Source organism: Crinia signifera, chromosome 11 (assembly GCF_055691185.1).
Source record: "Crinia signifera chromosome 11, ASM5569118v1, whole genome shotgun sequence".
Taxonomy (NCBI): Eukaryota; Metazoa; Chordata; class Amphibia; order Anura; family Myobatrachidae; genus Crinia; species Crinia signifera.
This window is the reverse complement of record NC_139227.1, coordinates 80,494,668-80,513,420: the sequence shown is the minus strand read 5'-3', so window position 1 is coordinate 80,513,420 and position 18,753 is coordinate 80,494,668. Positions and strand designations below refer to the sequence as shown.

The following is an 18,753-nucleotide window of genomic DNA, read 5'->3' as shown; positions in this document are numbered from 1 at the left end:
ACAAAAAGGCACATTTTACCCTCAATTCCATTTGCAATATCACCAATAAAGATATTAAAAAAAACTGGTCCAAGTACAGATCCCTTGGGTACTCCACTTGTATCCTTTTCCTCCTTTGACTGTACTCCGTTTACTACAACTCTGTGTTTTCTGTCCTGCAACCACGCTCTTATCCATTCAACCATCTTAGAATCCAATCCCAAGCTTTCAAGTTTATTTAACAGTCTGCGATGTGGGACAGTGTCAAAAGCCTTAAGGCCCCCATACACTAGCCGATTTTGGTCAGATTTCAGCCAGATCAGTCGGATCTGGCCGAAATCGGACCAAAATCGGCTAGTTTTGATGTCCCCTCAGATCCGATGCGCGGTCCCGTGCGCATCGGATCTGCGTCGGGTGGTCGGACCTGCTGCACGTCCGACCACCCGACTTGGGACCTAGTGGGGCGGCGCGGCGGTGGAGGGAGCAGGGGGGGCTGGGGACGCGGCGCGGCTGCGGGGGACACAGGCGGCATAGAGCCGGGCAGGGGAAGCCGGCCGGGAGCTGTCAGTAATGAATAAAAAAAAAAAAGCCCATACAATGAATGGGCGGCCTGTGATTGGCTGAGCGCTCTCTCAGCCAGTCAGCAATTGGCTGAGAGAGCGCTCAGCAGCCAATCACAGGCTGCCCATTCATTGTATGGGCTTTTTTTTTTTTTATTCATTACTGACAGCTCCCGGCCGGCTCCCCCTGCCCGGCTCTATGCCGCCTGTGTCCCCCGCAGCGTCCCCAGCTCCCTCTACCGCCTCGCACAGACGCTGTCCCCCGCAGCGTCCCCAGCCCCCCCTGCTCACTCTACCGCCTCGCACAGACGCTGTCCCCCGCAGCGTCCCCAGCAGCGGGGGACACAGACGTGTCGCCCGCAGCGTCCCCAGCCCCCCTGCTCCCACCTCTGTAGCCCCCCCCCCCCCTGCTCCCCGGGTTTTTTACATGTGATAAATCGAGACGATTTATCACATGTAAAAAATGGCACATCAAGTGCCAATCTAATCAAGCTCCCCCGGGGAGCAGCCGGGGAAGTTCAGGGGGAAGTCAGGGGCGACTTGTCCTAAGGACAAGTCGCCCTAGTGTATGGGGGCCTTTACTAAAGTCTAGATAAGCTACATCTACAGCCCCACCTTGATCTATTACTTTAGTCACCCAGTCAAAAAAGTCAATAAGATTTGTTTGACATGATCTTCCCCCAGTAAACCCATGCTGTTTTGGATCCTGTAAATTGCTGGTTTTGAGATATTCTACAACTCTTTCTTTTAAGAGTGTTTCCATCAATTTCCCTACTACTGATGTAAGGCTCACTGGTCGATAGTTGATTGCTATTGCACGAATTTGCAGTCCTATCAATTATGTAATGACTGCGCATGCATATGAATAGTAGCGTACATGCGCAAGGTCAAATAGTGACAAAAATAGCAAAAATATCTCATTGCAATCCCTTCACAATTTGACAGACAGGATGTCAGTGTTTTTTGGGAGGGGAGGTGGCCTGCTGCCATTGTCTGGGAGTGGCAGAAAAACGCAGGCATGTCCAGGTGTTTTAATGGAGGGCACGTGACATCAGCGCTGGTCTCTATAAGCCTGTCCCTGTTTCAGATTTACATTTGCACAGATTGGAAAAATTGTGGTAATCATATAAAGTTTTCAGTTTGGAAACAAAATTTATTTTGGGGATGGAAAAATTGTTATTTCTCCAAACAATACTGTACATTATCAGTGTACATACAGTATATTTATGTCTTGGTATACCAATTTTATATCAGAGGTAAAAGTACTAACGTTATCTGGAACTTCTGTTTATCTTGCAGCTACCACAACGCCTCCTACTACTGCTAGTACAACTACTAGAGCTGAGACCACAACAAGAAACAACCCATGGACAACAAGTACAACATCTAAAACTGGGCCTACAGCAAATACCACCCCATTAAGGAGTACCCCCACTGGGACGGGCACCACTACAACTACAATGCCTAGAACCCAGACAACTACAAGTTCCACCACTGGGACAGGCACCACTACAACTACAACACCTAATACACAGACAACTACAAGTACCACCACTGGGACAGGCACTACTACAATTACAACACCTAGCACCTCGGCAACAACAAGTTCCACCACTGGAACTGGGACCACTTTAACTACAACACCTAGGACACAGACAACAACAAGTACCACCACTGGAACAGGCACCACTACAATTACAACGCCTAGTACCCAGACAACAACAAGTACCACCACTGGGACAGGCACAACTTCAACTACAACTCCTAGTACCCAGACAACGAGAAGTACCATCAAGTTTACAGGTACTACTACAAGCACCACTCCTAGTACCAGAACAACAATAAGTACCAACACTGGCACAGGCACCACTACAAGCACAACACCTAGGACTGGCAGCATCACAACTAGAAATCCAGTGTCAATTACTACCACAACAACAAGTACCGCTGGGAGAGGGACTGCCACGGGCACAGCCACTACTGTCACAGGTACCACTAAGATCAATACTCCTGGAACAAAAACCACAATACATAATTCTCAAAGTATAAACACTAATACATATTCAACTATCAGTACAAGAACAACTCTTGGCACAATCATGACCAATCAGGTTACTCCTGAAAAACCCACCACACTGAGTACCACACTTGTTACAAATAATCCCCATATAACTGCTCCTGGGGTAGGTGGTGTCTCAACTGGAGCAAGTACCAGCCACAGTGCCAGTAAGTACAATACAATAATTTGTTTTAAAACCAGATTATTAGCCCTATCAATTCATTAGAACTTATAAATACTGAACTATTATTTGTCAAGTTATTCCAAACTTCTATTTAAAATAGAAACTTCTCCAGCTTAGCTGCTATTTTGACTCCCTGTTTTAGATTTGGGTACTCTTTACCTAGAAGGGCGCCCACGATTTTGATCGTGGGCATCGTAAGGAAAAAAAAATCGCGTCAGTCGCATCGCATGCGACCAAAAAATCACATGCGATGCGACCGACGCGATGACCGCGATTTCCCATAGGGAACAATGTTAAATGTCCCAATTGACCCGATTTTCCATAGGGAACAATGTTAAATGGCCCACAGAGGCCAAATAGGCACCCTGAAGTGTGAAATGCCCCCCCCCCCCCCCAATTGTTAACACCACCCCACGATCAACGTCAACCCGAAGCGTGGCGAGCGCAGCGAGCCAGCGAGGGGCGGCGGTACGCGTCCTACGACCTTTTCATACCCCCACTATCCACGTCGGTGTGGAGTTGAGAATACAAAGTGTGGCAAGCGCAGCAAGCCACCGAGCCCGAAGCGTTACCTAGGTTACTGATGAGCACTAATGTGGGTTGTTCTTCAAATAAAAAGAAACTGCTTTGAATTATGGGTAGTCATTCCACAAGTATACCAACTGACAAATGTGATATAAATATGTTGGATACACATACAGTATGTATAAAATAACAGCCCTAAATTAGATGAATGATTCACAATTTTAATTAAATATTCATATCAATACAAGATTAAAACATGAATAAAAGCATACCTCCCAACATTTGACTGTCGGCCGGACGGACAGTTTGCGCATCTAATTTTTTGGGGCATTGCCTAGCGGTAAGGGGGGCCACGCCCCGCTGCTGTGAAGCCAAACCCCATTTTCGCTGCTGTGGAGGAATGCTCAGCAGCTCCGTGAGCTGCTGTCTATGCCCCCAGCCTCTCAGATGACAGGGGGAAGACAGGGGGGACTCCCAACTGCCATCCCCCACGGTGGGACATTGTTGGCCCTGGGAGGGACATGGGAACATCCCAAAAAAACGGGACATTCCCGCAATAAGCGGGACAGTTAGGAGGTATGATAAAAGCATACATAAAATAACCTAAAAATAGACTGAGGTAATATGACTGGCCGCTTGTTCTTTTTATGCCTGGAAACAGATGGTTCTGCCCTAAAGTATTCACTGTTTGCAAATGGAGGTAAGAGGTAAACTCTGGAGATTTATAGTTACCAAACTGGTCACCACATAGGTATGTTGGTAACTGGTAACCATTTGTATGCGGGATCCAAGTTGCTTACTCCTATTGAATAGTTAGTATCCAGTTGGTGATAGTAGGCAGTTTCTCCAAAGGGGATCAACACCTCAACAAAAGTTTTATTTTTCCTAGAAAGGATTGAAAAGAGAATGTCCCAAGGTTGGTTCAAGTGGCAGTCCTTCTTTGGAGAGGTGTAGTACCAAACTGAAGCATTTCACTGCCCAGAAATACTGCTGCTTGAACCAGCCTTGGGGCAGCACGGGCAGGGTAAAGGTTAGCATTACGGCCTCACAGCGCTGAGGCCATGGGTTCGATTCACACCATGGCCTAACTGTGCGGAGCTTGTATATTGTGCTTGCCTGGGTTTACACCAGGTGCCCCCAGTTTCCTCCCACAATCCAAAAATAAACTGGTAGGTTAATTAGATTTGAACAAAATTAACCCTAGAATGAATGTGCGTACATGTCGTAGGGAATATACTGTAGATTTTAAGCGCCACTGGGGCAGGGACTGATGTGAATGTTCAAATATTCTCTGTAAAGCGTTGTGGAATATGTGTGCACTATATAAACAACTGGTAATAAATAATGGTACTTATTTCCTAGCACGGCGCCTGTCTCATTGATTGTATGCCTTAAGTGTAAGGTACTTAAGGCATACAATCAACACGGTGGACCCGATTTTCTGTCAATCACCTGCTAATTTGCCGGTGAAAGAGAAAATTGCGTTGATCGCGTCCATCGCGGCCCATTATAATGGGCCGCGATGCGACCGACGCGATCAATGCGATTTTCCCATAGAGAATAATGTTAAATTATTTTTCAAGTCAAAATCGGGTTGATCGCATCGGTTACGGCCAATTATAATGGGCCGCGATGCGATCAACGCGATTTTACATAGGGGACAATGGGAAATGGGCCAATATGGCCAATTTCTCATTGAGTATGGTTATAAAGTATGGTTAATGCCCCCCCATTGTAAACGCCACCCCACTATTGACGTCAACCCGAAGCGTAGCGAGCGCAGCGAGCCCGCGAGGGGCGGCGGTACGCGTCCTTCGACCTTTTCATACCCCCACTATCCACGTCGGCGTGGAGTTGATTTTATAAAGTGTGGCGAGCGCAGCGAGCCACCGAGCCCGAAGTGTGGTGAGCGCAGCGATCCCCGCGAGGGGACGCTTATACCTGTGAAGTTATGCGCGTCCGCTCGCCACGCTTCGGGCTCGGTGGCTCGCTGCGCTCGCCACACTTTATAAAATCAACTCCACGCCGACGTGGATAGGGGGGTATGAAAAGGTCGGAGGACGCGTACCGGCGCCGCTCGCCACGCTTCGGGTTGGCGTCAATAGTGGGGTGGCGTTAACATTGGGGGGCATTTAAAACATGAGGGGGTTTTCTATTAAAATGGGGGGTTTTGACATTGAATTCAATGTAAAATCGGGTCTCAGGGACCATTTTACATTGATTCCAATGTAAAAATCGGGTCGATCGCATCACATGATTTGGTTGGCATGCGATGCGATCAACGCATTTTTTCCGACCCGATCAATACAATCAAAATCGTGCTAGGAAATAAGTACCTAAATAATGCCTCTAGTTTATATAATTACAAATATTTTTATTGTATTCTTTGGTGTATGTCTTGTACTGTACTTTATTATCTCTAGGTTAACCATCTAACCATTCCATCTGCCGTATTGTTTTACTGGAAGACAAGCAGCCACCCAACATTACACTGGGGAATTGTTTTTGGGGGTAGGATTCAGCGCCTGAGGTCATGTGAGTAGATGGGTGTATTAATGTTGTTAGCCTTTTTTTCCAGGTGTAACTGAATCTGTCTAATTCTTTTGCACTTAATAATGTTTGCAGCAGTGTCAGTATGGGTACACTAATTGCGTAATGTTGCAATTAAAAGGATACAAGTAGCGAGTTGTTTCTAAAATATGTTTATCAAGGAACTCTGAACAATGTCTAAATGAAGTCAGAGAATATAAAATATGTAAATGATGGCTAGATGACCGCTATACCATGAAAATAAGTGCAACAGAATTAGACAGATTCTGTGACACCTAGTAAAAAGGATATCAATAGACCCATCTACTCACTCACAAGACCTCGAGCGCTGTGTGAACAAGGTGAGCAGCCCTGTCATTTATTTTTTTCCCCATTGCACTGGGAAGTGCACAACTGTTTCATGTGGCCTCTTTTCTGTCCTTACGGACTTGTCTATGTAATTCCATTTGACAGTCATACTATTAAGGACCTTATTCAGGTCCATTTGCAGCGCCCGTTCGTTCGCACGGGGACCGATGCTGTGTTACTGCGCATGTGCATACGCAGCAAATAGTCGGATCACTGGGTGCACGCACTCAGGACAGTGGGTGGGGGGGAGGGGCATGGGGCGGCCCCATTAGCATATGTGAATGCTCAGCATGTCACGCGTGTTCCCATGAGAATGCCGGGCGTTCTCATGCTAATGAGGCCGTGACGTGGGCAGCTGACATTAACGGATGTCTGTTCCCCGCCCACTTCCTTCTGAACATACACGCATATGTAAGGGTGCCTCAGAGAATCCTTACATATGCGTGCATGTTCCACATCGTTCGATGGTCGCTGATCATTGAATGATGTGGGTGTTCCCCTGCAGGCTGCAAATGGATGTTTATGCAATACATCCATTTGCAGCTGGTGCGAAGGAACATGCTTTGCGACTGGTGTACCGCCATTTGCAAGGCGGCTTAGGTTGACTCGCGAAACTGTGAGAATCAACCAGAATAACCCCCTCAATCCAGATATGAGGGACATCTATTTGGGTAGCACTAACATTCTCCAAATACTTCTTATAAATATTTTACGATGTCAGCAAAAATAACTTTACATGTGCTTATAAATCATTTTATCAAAAGGTGATGATCGTTTATTTAGTTTGCACGCTACTCACAGTGCTGTTATCTTTTATCAGATACCAATTTTGCTCCACTGGCAGAAAAGTTTTTTACTGTCAACGACATGGCAGCACTCGGGGCTTCCCTAGGAGTTATTCTTGCTCTATGTTTGATTGGTTTGGGCTTTCTCATTTACAAGCATTATGGAAACCGCATAAGGAATGGACTAAGAAAAAATTATGGAGATGTAAGTACTACTCTCATTTATAACTTACTTAAAGCAGTAGTCTAAAAGAAATCTTTAATATCCCTCAGTATAAAGGAATGACATTTAATAATACAAATGTACACAATAATAAAATAGAGGGAGACCATTGGGGTATGTAAACGGGAGCCGAAGCAATGGGAGATGAGAGGGACAGAGGTGAAACACTGAAGGAGGAGAGAGGGACAGAAATGATAGACAGGAAGATGGGGGGTGAGGGGGACAGAGATGAGAGACAGGGAGATGGGGGTGAGGGGGACAGAGATGGGAGAAGGGGAGGTAGAGGGATAAAGGTGAGAAACAGTCGATAAGGAGAGGAGGACATAGATGAAACACAAGGAGACAGGTTTCATGGGACAGAATTGTGAATGAAGGGGAGACGGCTAGAGTTAGGGGTACCAAAATGAGACACAGGGTGACTCCTAGAGGAAGGGAGTGTGAGGGGAACATAGATATGACACAAAGAGGGAGGGGAGAAAAATAAGGATTGAGGAACAAGAAGAGGGAGGGAGGGAGTGTGGGGGGACAGAGATGCAGAGATGAAAGAAAGGCAGTAAAAGAAAACCTGTAATAAACAGCACAACAACTAATGACCCAATGTATGATGGGTCCAATACGACTTCATTACTATAATTAAAGACAAATTATTTACTCAGTTATACAGCATGGAAGCACCTCAGATCTCTATTATAACTTTTAAAATCTTTACTTTTGCTAATAACATCTGCATATGGAAAGCTCAAAGTGCAATTACATCCTGAAAGAATGCGATCACAGTTTGTTTGGCAGCGGGGGACAGCAATACAGTGTTTAGTGGGTGTGGTCTGGACAAAGCAAGCGTGTCTGGACCATTTACAGAGCGCCTGCGTTACATCAAAATTATATTGTGATCAAATGATAGAGCTGGACTTTACATGCTGGGTGGCCCCAGAATGCAAGATAAATCAGTTGCAGTTCTGCTATTTTAACAAAATCGGTCCCTATGTCTAATAATATAAAATGTTAAGTTTTATCATTATTTACTATCCCAATTAACTAAAGTATTACCCATGATACAGCTGCTTCTTCTATTACTTTTGTTGCATGCCCTATTTATGTGGGGTAGTACCCACCACCTGCTATCAGATACTAATACAATTACAGTTACAGTGTGGATGTTAGTCCTATTGATTGTATCAGTTATCCAGTGCACGAATACCCTTTTTGTACATATTGCCCTTATTTGCTTATCAACATACTGAAGCATGGAACATTTTAATCTACATACCATACTATACTACCTGTCTGCATACATCCATATTTTAACTTGCTTGCTCCTCTGCATTTCTGTTTTTTAAGCCCCATACACACTAGCCAACGGGGGATGAGGCCGATATAGTCAACCATATCGCCCGCAGGTGGCCAAAATTGTCTGTGCACATGTTTGCAATCTTCATTAACGTCGCGCAGGAGCATGTACACACTAGAGGATATTGTGAATAATATTGCTCAGAAGCCCCTTTCACCTAGTGTGTATGGGGCTTAATTGTGCTTACTCTTGCCATATCAGCTCATAGATCCTGCCACTAGTATCTTCTTTGAAAGAACTTTCAGACTGCCAGCAATAGTGACATCAGACAGCATTCTGAAAGGGTTCAGTTGAAATTACCTGGCATAACAACCCAGGAAAATGAATAGGGTTGCACACTGGTTCAAACTGGGTTGCGGTGCAGTTTGAGTGGGTAACAAGGGGTTGGTGCAACCTAGTATCCATTCACATCAATAGACCAGCCGCTGTTAAGAGATGATCTCATGTCCGAGTGCTGGCACTGCAGTTGTGTGTGGTGACATCATTGTCCTAGTGATAAGTCAGGGGATGGCAGAATGACTTGGCTTGGCATGGGCCAAAAATACAAATTTTTAAAGCCAACTTTGCATATCATGGGTAAAATGTATCAAACTTTCTAAAAATTGGAGAAGGGGACAAGTTAACCAAAACGACCAATTAACTTCTAGCTACAGTAGCTTTTATCGGATCAATAGGTCAACAAAATATGGTCATCAAATGGTTGACATAGAATTGGTCAACAGCTGAAAAGGATGTTGAGATTTTTTTTTTTTACTTCGTCATACTTTACCATGGACTTCAATTAGGAACAGTAAAGTTCCCGAAGCATAGCAAGCAAAGCCATGCATTGGGAGACAGTACACTAATTTAAAGTCCATGTGCTGAAATCTACAAATGACACCAATTTTTTAAAGTCATGTCGACCATTTCATGTGTTGACCGTTTCCATATTGCCCCTTTGTCTATGTTGACCTTGTCCATATTAACCATGTGTGGTCTACTTAGACACTGTCAACCTTTTGACTGTTGACCCTTCATACACTATACCAGGTTATACATGAGATTAGGAGAGCAGCAGGTTAGTACATATGCAGCGGTAGCACATGATCATATTCTGAAATTTAAAAAAAAAACAACAGTATTGAGTAGATTTCTCCTTCTCTCTTTCTAGAATTTTGGAGCCTCAAGCGACAGTCCCAGTTTCATAAATAAAGGAGATAGCGGCTCCAATACACCAATACCCTCAAATCTGGATTCTGGCTTTGGTGGTATGAACGAAACAGGGCCGATGCCATCTAACATGTCTCTAGGCACCGCTGCAGTAAGCCCAGTTCTTTCAAGAAATACAGCAAATAGTCCACCCACTGAGGCAGAAGAAAGTGATTCCGACGACCCAAGAGTGAAGCCAATTCTAACAAAGGAGTTTAAGGAAGATGTTGGCTACAAGTCTGTGTGGTTCAGGGAGGACGCAGTCCCAGAAGTGGTTGTGATTGAGAGAGCTGAGGAAGATGAAGATGATGAGTTCAATAATCAGCAAGCAAATGATGGTAACGATGATGATGATGATGATGACGATGATCAGGATCAGCTGAGTCCAACATTCAGCTTTATGACAAATGACTCAGACACTTTTAGTATATTGTAACGCTCTGTTCTAACATTCAAAGCACTTAGTTGACTATTAATTTGGCCAAATCATGAAATATTCTGTCAATGTCGTTACATATCATTAAAATATATTCCATGGACTGCCAAATAACACCGGACATAAGTTTGTTTCCCCCCGCTGTCTTAAGGTTCTATTTTTTTCCTACCTACAAATTCTCAGGGATTTGGCTAGCTGTTTTGTTGTCAGTGACAGCAACAGGACCCATCTTATCTCTCATGTATATTGAATATTTGTACATTATAAGAAACATTTGTATTTGTGTACTATGTATCTTAAAATAATATTTTACTATATAAAAAAAGTTATTTCCTCAAATGATTAAACAAAAACTCAAAGATTACATATTGTCAACGAGTTGCATGAAACAAGGTTTCAAAACATGAAACAAAATTTGTGTACTACAGTATCTCAGGCACTGAGGGGCAGATTTATTAAGCTCTGCAAAGTGATAAAGTGTCTGGTTTTTATCACCGGCCAATCAGCTCCTATCTGTGATGTTACAGGCTTGGTTTAAAAAAAGACAGGTAGGAGCTGATTGGCCGGTGATAAAAACCAGACACTTTGAGCCTTTCGTACGGATCGCTCACTCCGTCCGAATGCGGTAAGAAGCTGTCCGAACGGACCGCAAGTGTATTTCTCATGAATACACCTCCTCCATCTCAGGGAACCTCCCCCGTCATTCGATGGTCGCAGACCATCGAATGCAGGACCGAGAGGTCAGGCAGCTCCCGCAACCTCAGACCACACAGGCATTTATCCGTGCAAAAGCAGGGATCTGGGCGGGCAGCTGACATCCGGCAATGTCATATGTCCGCCCCCTACACGTGCGTCACGACCGCATTACCATACGTACGTCCAGCGTTTTCATGGGAACGCCCATGAAACGTGGGGTTTAAACATATGGTAATGAGCCCAAACAGCCCTTCACGCCCCTCTCCACCCCCTGTTCGTAGTGTACACATTTCATGCGGAATTTGGACATGCGTCCCGTTCGCACATGCGCAGAGACGCCTAAGCACATGCGCAGACACAAAACATCGGCGGACCGACTGCACGCGGACATTACCGCACCAACCAGAATAAGGTCCTTTATCACTTCTCAAGCTTAATAAATCTGCCCCTGAGTGTTGATGCTAAGCAAACATTTTCTTGCACATATTTAGTGCCAGTTACATATCATATCCCCAGTAGTGCCAGTTACAGATGTCTCCAGTAGTGCCAATTACATATCATGTCCCGAGTAGTGCCAGTTACATATCATATCCCCAGTAGTGCCAGTTACAGATGTCTCCAGTAGTGCCAATTACATATCATGTCCCGAGTAGTGCCAGTTACATATCATTTCCCCAGTAGTGCCAGTTACATATCATGACCCCAAAAGTGCCAATTACATATCATGTCCCCAGTAGTGCCAGTTACATATCATATCCCCAGTAGTGCCAGTTATATATCATGTCCCCAATAGTGCCAGGTACATATCATATACCCAGTAGTGCCAATTACATATCATGTCTCAAGTAGTGCCAGTTACATATCATATCCCCAATATTGCCAGTTACATATCATGTCCCCAGTAGTGCCAGTTACCCATGTCCCCAGTAGTGCTTTTAGCACTACTGCGGACATTCTGGAAACTATGGATTATGGTATCATTTGGATATCAGATATCTGTATGAGATACTCAACCTGTATATATATTGCTACAGTATACCACAACAAATATTAGAATGTCTCTGGGCGCTAGGCTTAATGTGTTTTTTTCTCTCCTTTCCTCCCCAAAGTATTTATTTCAGGGTGAAAGAGAGATAAAAAAAACAATGGTGTAATACTGGCACACTTGTAGTTGAAAAAAAAAGCTTTGTTCCCTTTAATACCGTAGTTAGAGGTCTACGTATATAGTAGACCAGGGGTTCCCAAACTTTTTGGAATCATGGCACCCGGAAGCATCAGAATTATTTTGCGGCACCCCTAGGCTACAGGTTTCTCATTGAGAAAGTTAAAAACAAATATTAAGTTAAATATATTGTGTTTACATCTCATCCTTAGCGTCAGTTATGTGGTAATGGACAGGATTCACTTCTGTTTGTGCACAATTTGACTATTATGTTGGACATAAATAACTTGAATTGATCCTGGACCACCAACCCAGGGCACCCCTGCAAGTCCTCCAAGGCACCCCAGGGTGCCACGGCACACAGTTTGGGAACCCCTGTAGTAGACACAATCACTTATTGAGGGACATTCCGGTTTCCGGCAGTTTGTGTGTCATGGCCACTTCTGGAAATCTCTCTCCTGGGTTTGTGGCAGCCATTTTCTTGGAAGTTACAGTATACTAGTTTTTTCATACAGATCGTATAGGAAATTGCCACGCAAACGTCACTTCCACAGGAAACCGAAAGTCACGTCCCGCGGGAGAGTCGCAATGATTTTGAAAGAAAAAACACCTGAGAAGTGGAGAATGCAAACTCTAGAGTGGATCCACTACCACCAATAGACTTTTTCTAATGCTACTAGATGGCTAAGAATTCCATGTCTGGCATTACGTTTTACTATCTTTCGAATCAACAGGGGTATAAATACTTGTACTCCCTGAATACAATTCTATGCCTTAAAAAAAGTACATAATATCGAAACAAACTATTTAACTACAGAGATGGACTCCTTGGACCCTTTCCATACAGAAGCATTCCAGGGACGCCTGTTTGATTTACAACATGCTTATTTTGTCTGCATTTTCTGTGGGCAAAATTTAATGGTGGGAGCCCTTAGGCAGCTGGTAGCGCACAATTGATTGGTTTGCTATCTGTAATATTTTGCTATAAGTTAGAACCATCTGCTTCAGTCTGGCTCAGCATAGGTCTGATTTAGATACGGTTGGATTTACTATTACTGCTGCTTCATTGGTATGGTAATGCAGCAGGAGGCATCTAATACATGTGGGTGCTTTCTGCTGCAGTAGTGATCCAACTTGCGTCCTAGGACGCAGCATCGGATCGCTGTGACACCATCAGGCGGCTTGCTGCCCTTATGGTGACACTCCATCTATCTGTTGCAGAGGCTAGGTAACCTCTTTCCAAATATGGAGATCCCTGGCCTCAGACCTTCCCCAAAATGGCATTAACACACATCTGTTTTTACAATGGAGCCCATCACTACCCCTCCTAACCCACAAAACGGTATAAGACTGTCGTACTATGTCACACACGTGCAGAATGGGTCCTGCGCATACACAAAGTATGTAACATCGTTACTCTGCGGCATGTGCTGCATTAACAACTGGACCAGAATAAGGTGCTACTGTATAGCACCTATATGCAATGTAATAGCAGTGCAACAGTCATCTATACAAAATCTTATTAATAATCTTGGGTTTTATATGGCAAAGTCTGTAATGTGGGCTCATTATTTATTTATTACAGTTTATTGCAAATATATGGTGCTGACTTAATAAATTTGAAAACCTCTATACCGATTTAACGTCTGTGGGGGCCCTCGACAACAAACTTGTGGGGGCCCCTATAAATAAAAGTGATATAATGTCGGTTATAAAAATAAAGTACTGTATAATTAATCACTCAGCATTGTGATTGTACTAATGATCAAAAAAGTGGAGATTGTGTTCAATTCCTTAAGAAAGAAGATACAGGGCGGAATGTAATGCCGATAAGAACATCTGCGGCAGTGTCGGGATCCTGGAGGAACTTGGATGTTTTTTTTTGTTTTTTTTTAACTGGGATGTTGCTATGAGCAACTCTTCCAGTTTTTATTGAAAGTCAGAGTTTAATTTAATTTAAAAAAAAATTAAGTATAATTGTTTTTTCCAGAAAGTCTTCCCCACACCTCTTTTTGAGCTTAAAGTTAAGGCCCTTAGACTTAGGGCCTTATTTTGGTTCATTCTTTCTGACAAAATCCTTCTTAGATGGGCAAAACCATGTGCACTGCAGGGGGGGCAGATGTAACATGTGCAGAGAGAATTAGATTTGGGTGAGTAATTTTGTTTCTGTGCTGGTAAAATACTGACTGCTTTATTTTTACACTGCAATATAGATCTCACTTTGAAGTAAAACCCCACCCAAATCTAATTCTCTCTGCACAAGTAACACCTGCCCCACCTGCAGTGCACATGGTTTTGCCCATCTAAGAAGGATTTTGTCAGAAAGAATGAACCAAAATAAGGCCCTAACTGCCTTAACCAACACCTCCACATCAATACGGGAAAGGCCGATGCCTGCCAGGGGCGGGCGGCTGACGTCACAGGAAGTTAGCCGTCCGCTCTATCTCTTTCATAACGCTCGCAAATAAAAGTAATTTTTCACTGACTTCTATTTGCGAAGGCAGGAAAATTAATTCGATGGTCTGCAGCCATCGAATGATTTCTCCTGCTAGCTGAGGCATGCAAGGGCATGTGTTCTCGTTACACGTGTTCTTGGTACACATCCCTTTGCATGTTTCCGAGGGGAATCGGCATCGGCCAGGGAGCGGACGGTGAAGTTCACAGCTTACAGAGACAACCTGAATCAGGCCCAGTGTTTGTAAGGAGTGACAGTGACACTTCCATACATTCTCCGGTGGCCTTAGCGCTCATTGACGGGTGAACCCTTGGCAGCTTTGCCGGACACTGTTCATCTGCGGGTGCATAATCTGATCAAGTCCCGGCAGTGACACTGTGCGGACGTGCTCAGAAGGAGATCACCCACAAAGACACTTTCGGTAGCTCCAAGTGAACATACTGCTTATTATCGGGAGCAAGAGCAACAAAGCGCCGGCAGTAATAATGCGCACGCATGGAGACAATTAATATATATAGAGAAAACCCTAGCAGCCATAATATGGTTTTACAGGTGCACATACTGACTATCTAGTTGTCTATACAGCTAACATAAAACACGTTCACAGCAAACTCTGGTGGCTATATATTTGCTCACCCACACAAGCAATTTCATTACTCTAAGCGAGCATAGGCCCCATGCGCAGGTCTTCTCTGCGGGCGTCCTCGGAGACTTGCATAGTCTCCGAGGTGCTGGTAGCGGGGTGGGCATACAGGAGGTGGGCAGGGGGCGTTCGCAGCGTTTCCTGGGCGTACCCAGGAAAATATTAGATGCACTCAGGAAATGCTGGGCATCAGCATGCGAATGGGGGTGGCTACTTGCCTTCCGGGAGCAGGCAGCTGACGTCACCGAATGTCAGCTGCCCACAATGTTCACGGAGCAGGGTGCCACTAAGTAAAGTCATCAGAGAGTGAGCGCTTCAGAAATCGACCATCGAATGACTTTGAACACCCGCGCAAGGGTGCGAATGATTATATATTGAAATCATCCTTTCGCAGCGCTGCGGGGAAAATCTGCGAATAGCGGGGTGTGGGCATTTGGGCAGTGCTACAAAGCTCACAAAGAAGCAAAATAACACCTGTTTCCTAGCACGGCCACACCGATTTGCATCGGGGTGATCGTGTCGGAAAAATCGCATGCGACCAAATCGCATACGATGCGACCGACGCGATTTTTACATTGAATCAAATGTGAATAGGGCCCCTGGGACCCTATTTTACATTGGATTCAATGTAAAGTATTCCCCAGACCCCCAATTTTACCCCCTCAACGCCACCCCACGATTGACGCCAACCCGAAGCGTGGCGAGCGAAGCGAGCCCGCGAGGGGCAGCGGTGCGCGTCCTCCGACCTTTTCATACCCTACTATCCACGTCGGCGTGGAGTTGAGAATATAAAGTGTGGCGAGCGCAGCGAGCCACCGAGCCCGAAGCGTGGCGAGCGCAGCGAGCCCCGCGTGGGGACGCGTATAACTTCACAGGTATACGCGTCCCCTCGCGGGGCTCGCCACGCTTCGGGCTCGGTGGCTCGCTACGCTCGCCACACTTTATATTCTCAACTCCACGCCGACATGGATAGTAGGGGTATGAAAAGGTTGGAGGACGCGCACCGCCGCCCCTCGCGGGATCGCTGTGCTCGCCACGCTTCGGGTTGGCGTCAATCGTGGGGTGACATTCAAAATAGGGTTGCGTAACCCATGACGGGGCCATATATAATGTGAAATGGGTCATATTGGCCCATTTCACATTGTTTCCTATGTAAAATGGACTTAATCAAGTCCATCTCATCTTGTGCCATTATAATGGCACAAGACCGACGCGATGCTCCCGATTTCAATGTTAAAAATATTTTAACATTGAAGCCTATGGCAAAATCGGGGGCATCGCGTCGGTCGCATCGGGGGCCATGTTAATGCACGCGACCGACGCGATGCCCCCGATTTTGCCTTTGCCGGCAAAATGGACCTGATTTCAAAGGAAACCGTGTCCATCGCGTCCATCGTGTACCTTAACTTTAAGGTACACGATGGCCGCGATTGTGGCCGTGCTAGGAAACAAGTACCTAACACTGCTTTGCGAGCCAACCAGAATAAGGGCCATACTGCTTATTAATGGGTGCAAGAATAGTGTAGCCCTGGCAGAAACAATGGGTAAGCATAGAGAACCCCAAGTAGGCATCAGCCTGGCTGCGTTCCCATGGGAATGCCCAGCATTTCATAGAGACGCCCATGCCACTTTCATGGAGGAGAAAAATCCTCCGGTGCGTGACAGCACTTGATGCTCTGATGAAGTGAACTATTAGGGGGAGCAGGCAAGAAACCGAATGGACATTCCAAACTACATAATCTACATATGCGATGGTCAGTGGGATGTACCGCCAATGCTTTGTACATCCCGTCCAGAGAGAGAGAGAGAGAGAGAAAGAGAGAGAGAGAAAGAGAGAGAGAGAAAGAGAGAGAGAGAAAGAGAGTGAGAGAGAGAGAGAGAGAGAGAGAGTGAGTTGGGGCAGAGAGAGCGAGAGAGACTGGACACACTTGTCGGCATAAGCAGGCAGCAGACGGAACACATGAATTCCCCGCCTGACTCTGCAACGCCCCAATTGCTGGCTCAATAATCCTGGCTGGTACACACTTTTGCAGAACAAAATCAATGAAATAAAAATGTATTGTTTGTGGGGGAAACAATTGTTGTCACTGATTTTCATTCTGTCTTTGACTGATCTTCCTTAACCATTGCATTGGCAGGTCTCAGTATCATATCCGCCACAGACGGCTCCTATTTATTTTTGATCTGTCCGACAGCCGGCGCTTACCTGTTGGCTAGGCTGGAAGTATATGCAGCTTAGCGAACAGGACTGAATCAGGCCCTTTATCTGTCTGTGCTCATGGTCGCCATCTCTCTCTCTACAGATCTCACACACTCTCCCTCTGCCCCAGGTTAATGGCTGTGAGGGGTAAGGAGACAGGAGGGAAGAAGGACACAGAAAACCTATATGTTACCTAACAACTCACCTCTGATATAATGCTAGAACAGGTCCAGGTGCAGCACATATTCGGTGTACACATAGGTGGCCGGCTGCTCACCCGTTGTACTCGTGTAGTCCTGGGTAACATAGATAAAGGTTATTACTGCACTATTCACACAATACTGACTATAGTGCACAACCTAGGGGTCTAGTTACTAACATGCAGCAATAAGGTGGATTGTCTATTACCTATTATTGGGGCAACAGAAACTCACTTATTGCCACCATCAGAGAAAGGTGACTAAGATCTGGGACTTAAAAATACTTTCTACCTCACTCTTCCCAACTGCTTTATATGTAATAATAAAATACATTTGTAACCAATTTATCATCTTTTTTTTCATGGATTTTTGTAAGAAACACCCTTTCAGCATTTTATATGTGCAAACTGAAATGGGAAACAGGGACACAATCACTTTACTATAGTGTTCTCAGATGCAGTCCTCTGCATACACTGGCAGTGCATGTTTTCCATATGTCCTTGCTGGAGCACAGGCATATTCATTACTCACTGACACATTATAAAATATCTACAGATGATTCTTAGGATTTCACTTGTGTTTCTGTGAGGAGACCTGTAAATTGTGCGACGTTAGCTTGTCCCAAGAACTGGAAATGGGAAGCAATGCTCCTCTATAAGAAATGAATGTTACAGTAAGGGGGTCATATTGTTCATTTGCACCCCCACGTGGTCCAGCGATGGGTTTTTTCCGTGCATGCGCATAATGAATTATGCGCATGTGCAGGGTCCCTGGGTGACTGAACTCAGCGACTGATCAGTTCACACTGACCAATGTGGGCCAGGGGAGTGGGGCAGCAGAGTAGGGTGTCCACCATGGGAACGCTCAGCATTTCATGGCCGTCCCCATGGGATTGCGTGCAGCAGGTGGTGTGCCAGGGTTGGACGGCTGACGTCACATGACGTCGGGCAGGCGGATGACATCAGCCGTCCGTCCTGGTTTCAGCCGGCCACTGACTTATATTTGCGTGGCCTGGATAAGTCATTCGATGGTCGGTGATCATCAAATGATTTCTACTGCTGCGGGCACATGAGAGGGTATGTGTATTCGTGACACTTCCCCTCGCATGGTTGCAAGGTGATACGGTGGCGATTCGGCAGGGGCAGGCCCTCTGGGACTCGGTACGCTGCGAGTTTCACAGCTTACCGAGTCAACCAGAATCAGGGCCTAAGT

The 18,753-nt window shown here is 45.3% G+C and overlaps 1 protein-coding gene and 1 long non-coding RNA gene across 6 annotated transcripts in view; one reads left to right on the top strand and one right to left on the bottom strand.

The window, feature by feature from the left end:
• Window positions 1-10,528, top strand: part of CDHR5 (cadherin related family member 5) — a 70,017-nt gene extending 59,489 nt beyond the window's left edge. Inside the window, exons 13-15 of one of the 4 annotated variants that reach the window (XM_083165330.1) lie at window positions 1,839-2,765; window positions 7,026-7,195; window positions 9,712-10,528. In XM_083165330.1, coding sequence (XP_083021456.1) covers window positions 1,839-2,765; window positions 7,026-7,195; window positions 9,712-10,185 — 1,571 coding nt within the window. In that variant the 3' untranslated portion in view covers window positions 10,186-10,528. The remainder of the gene's footprint in view (window positions 1-1,838; window positions 2,766-7,025; window positions 7,196-9,711) is intronic. The other 3 variants (XM_083165332.1, XM_083165331.1, XM_083165329.1) reach the window with 3 other exon arrangements.
• The window catches only part of LOC146046132 (uncharacterized), a 93,032-nt gene that overhangs the window by 33,924 nt on the left and 40,355 nt on the right, over window positions 1-18,753 (bottom strand). For both annotated transcript variants that reach the window (XR_014465753.1, XR_014465752.1), the window contains exon 4: window positions 17,547-17,637. This is a non-coding gene — a long non-coding RNA (uncharacterized LOC146046132). The remainder of the gene's footprint in view (window positions 1-17,546; window positions 17,638-18,753) is intronic.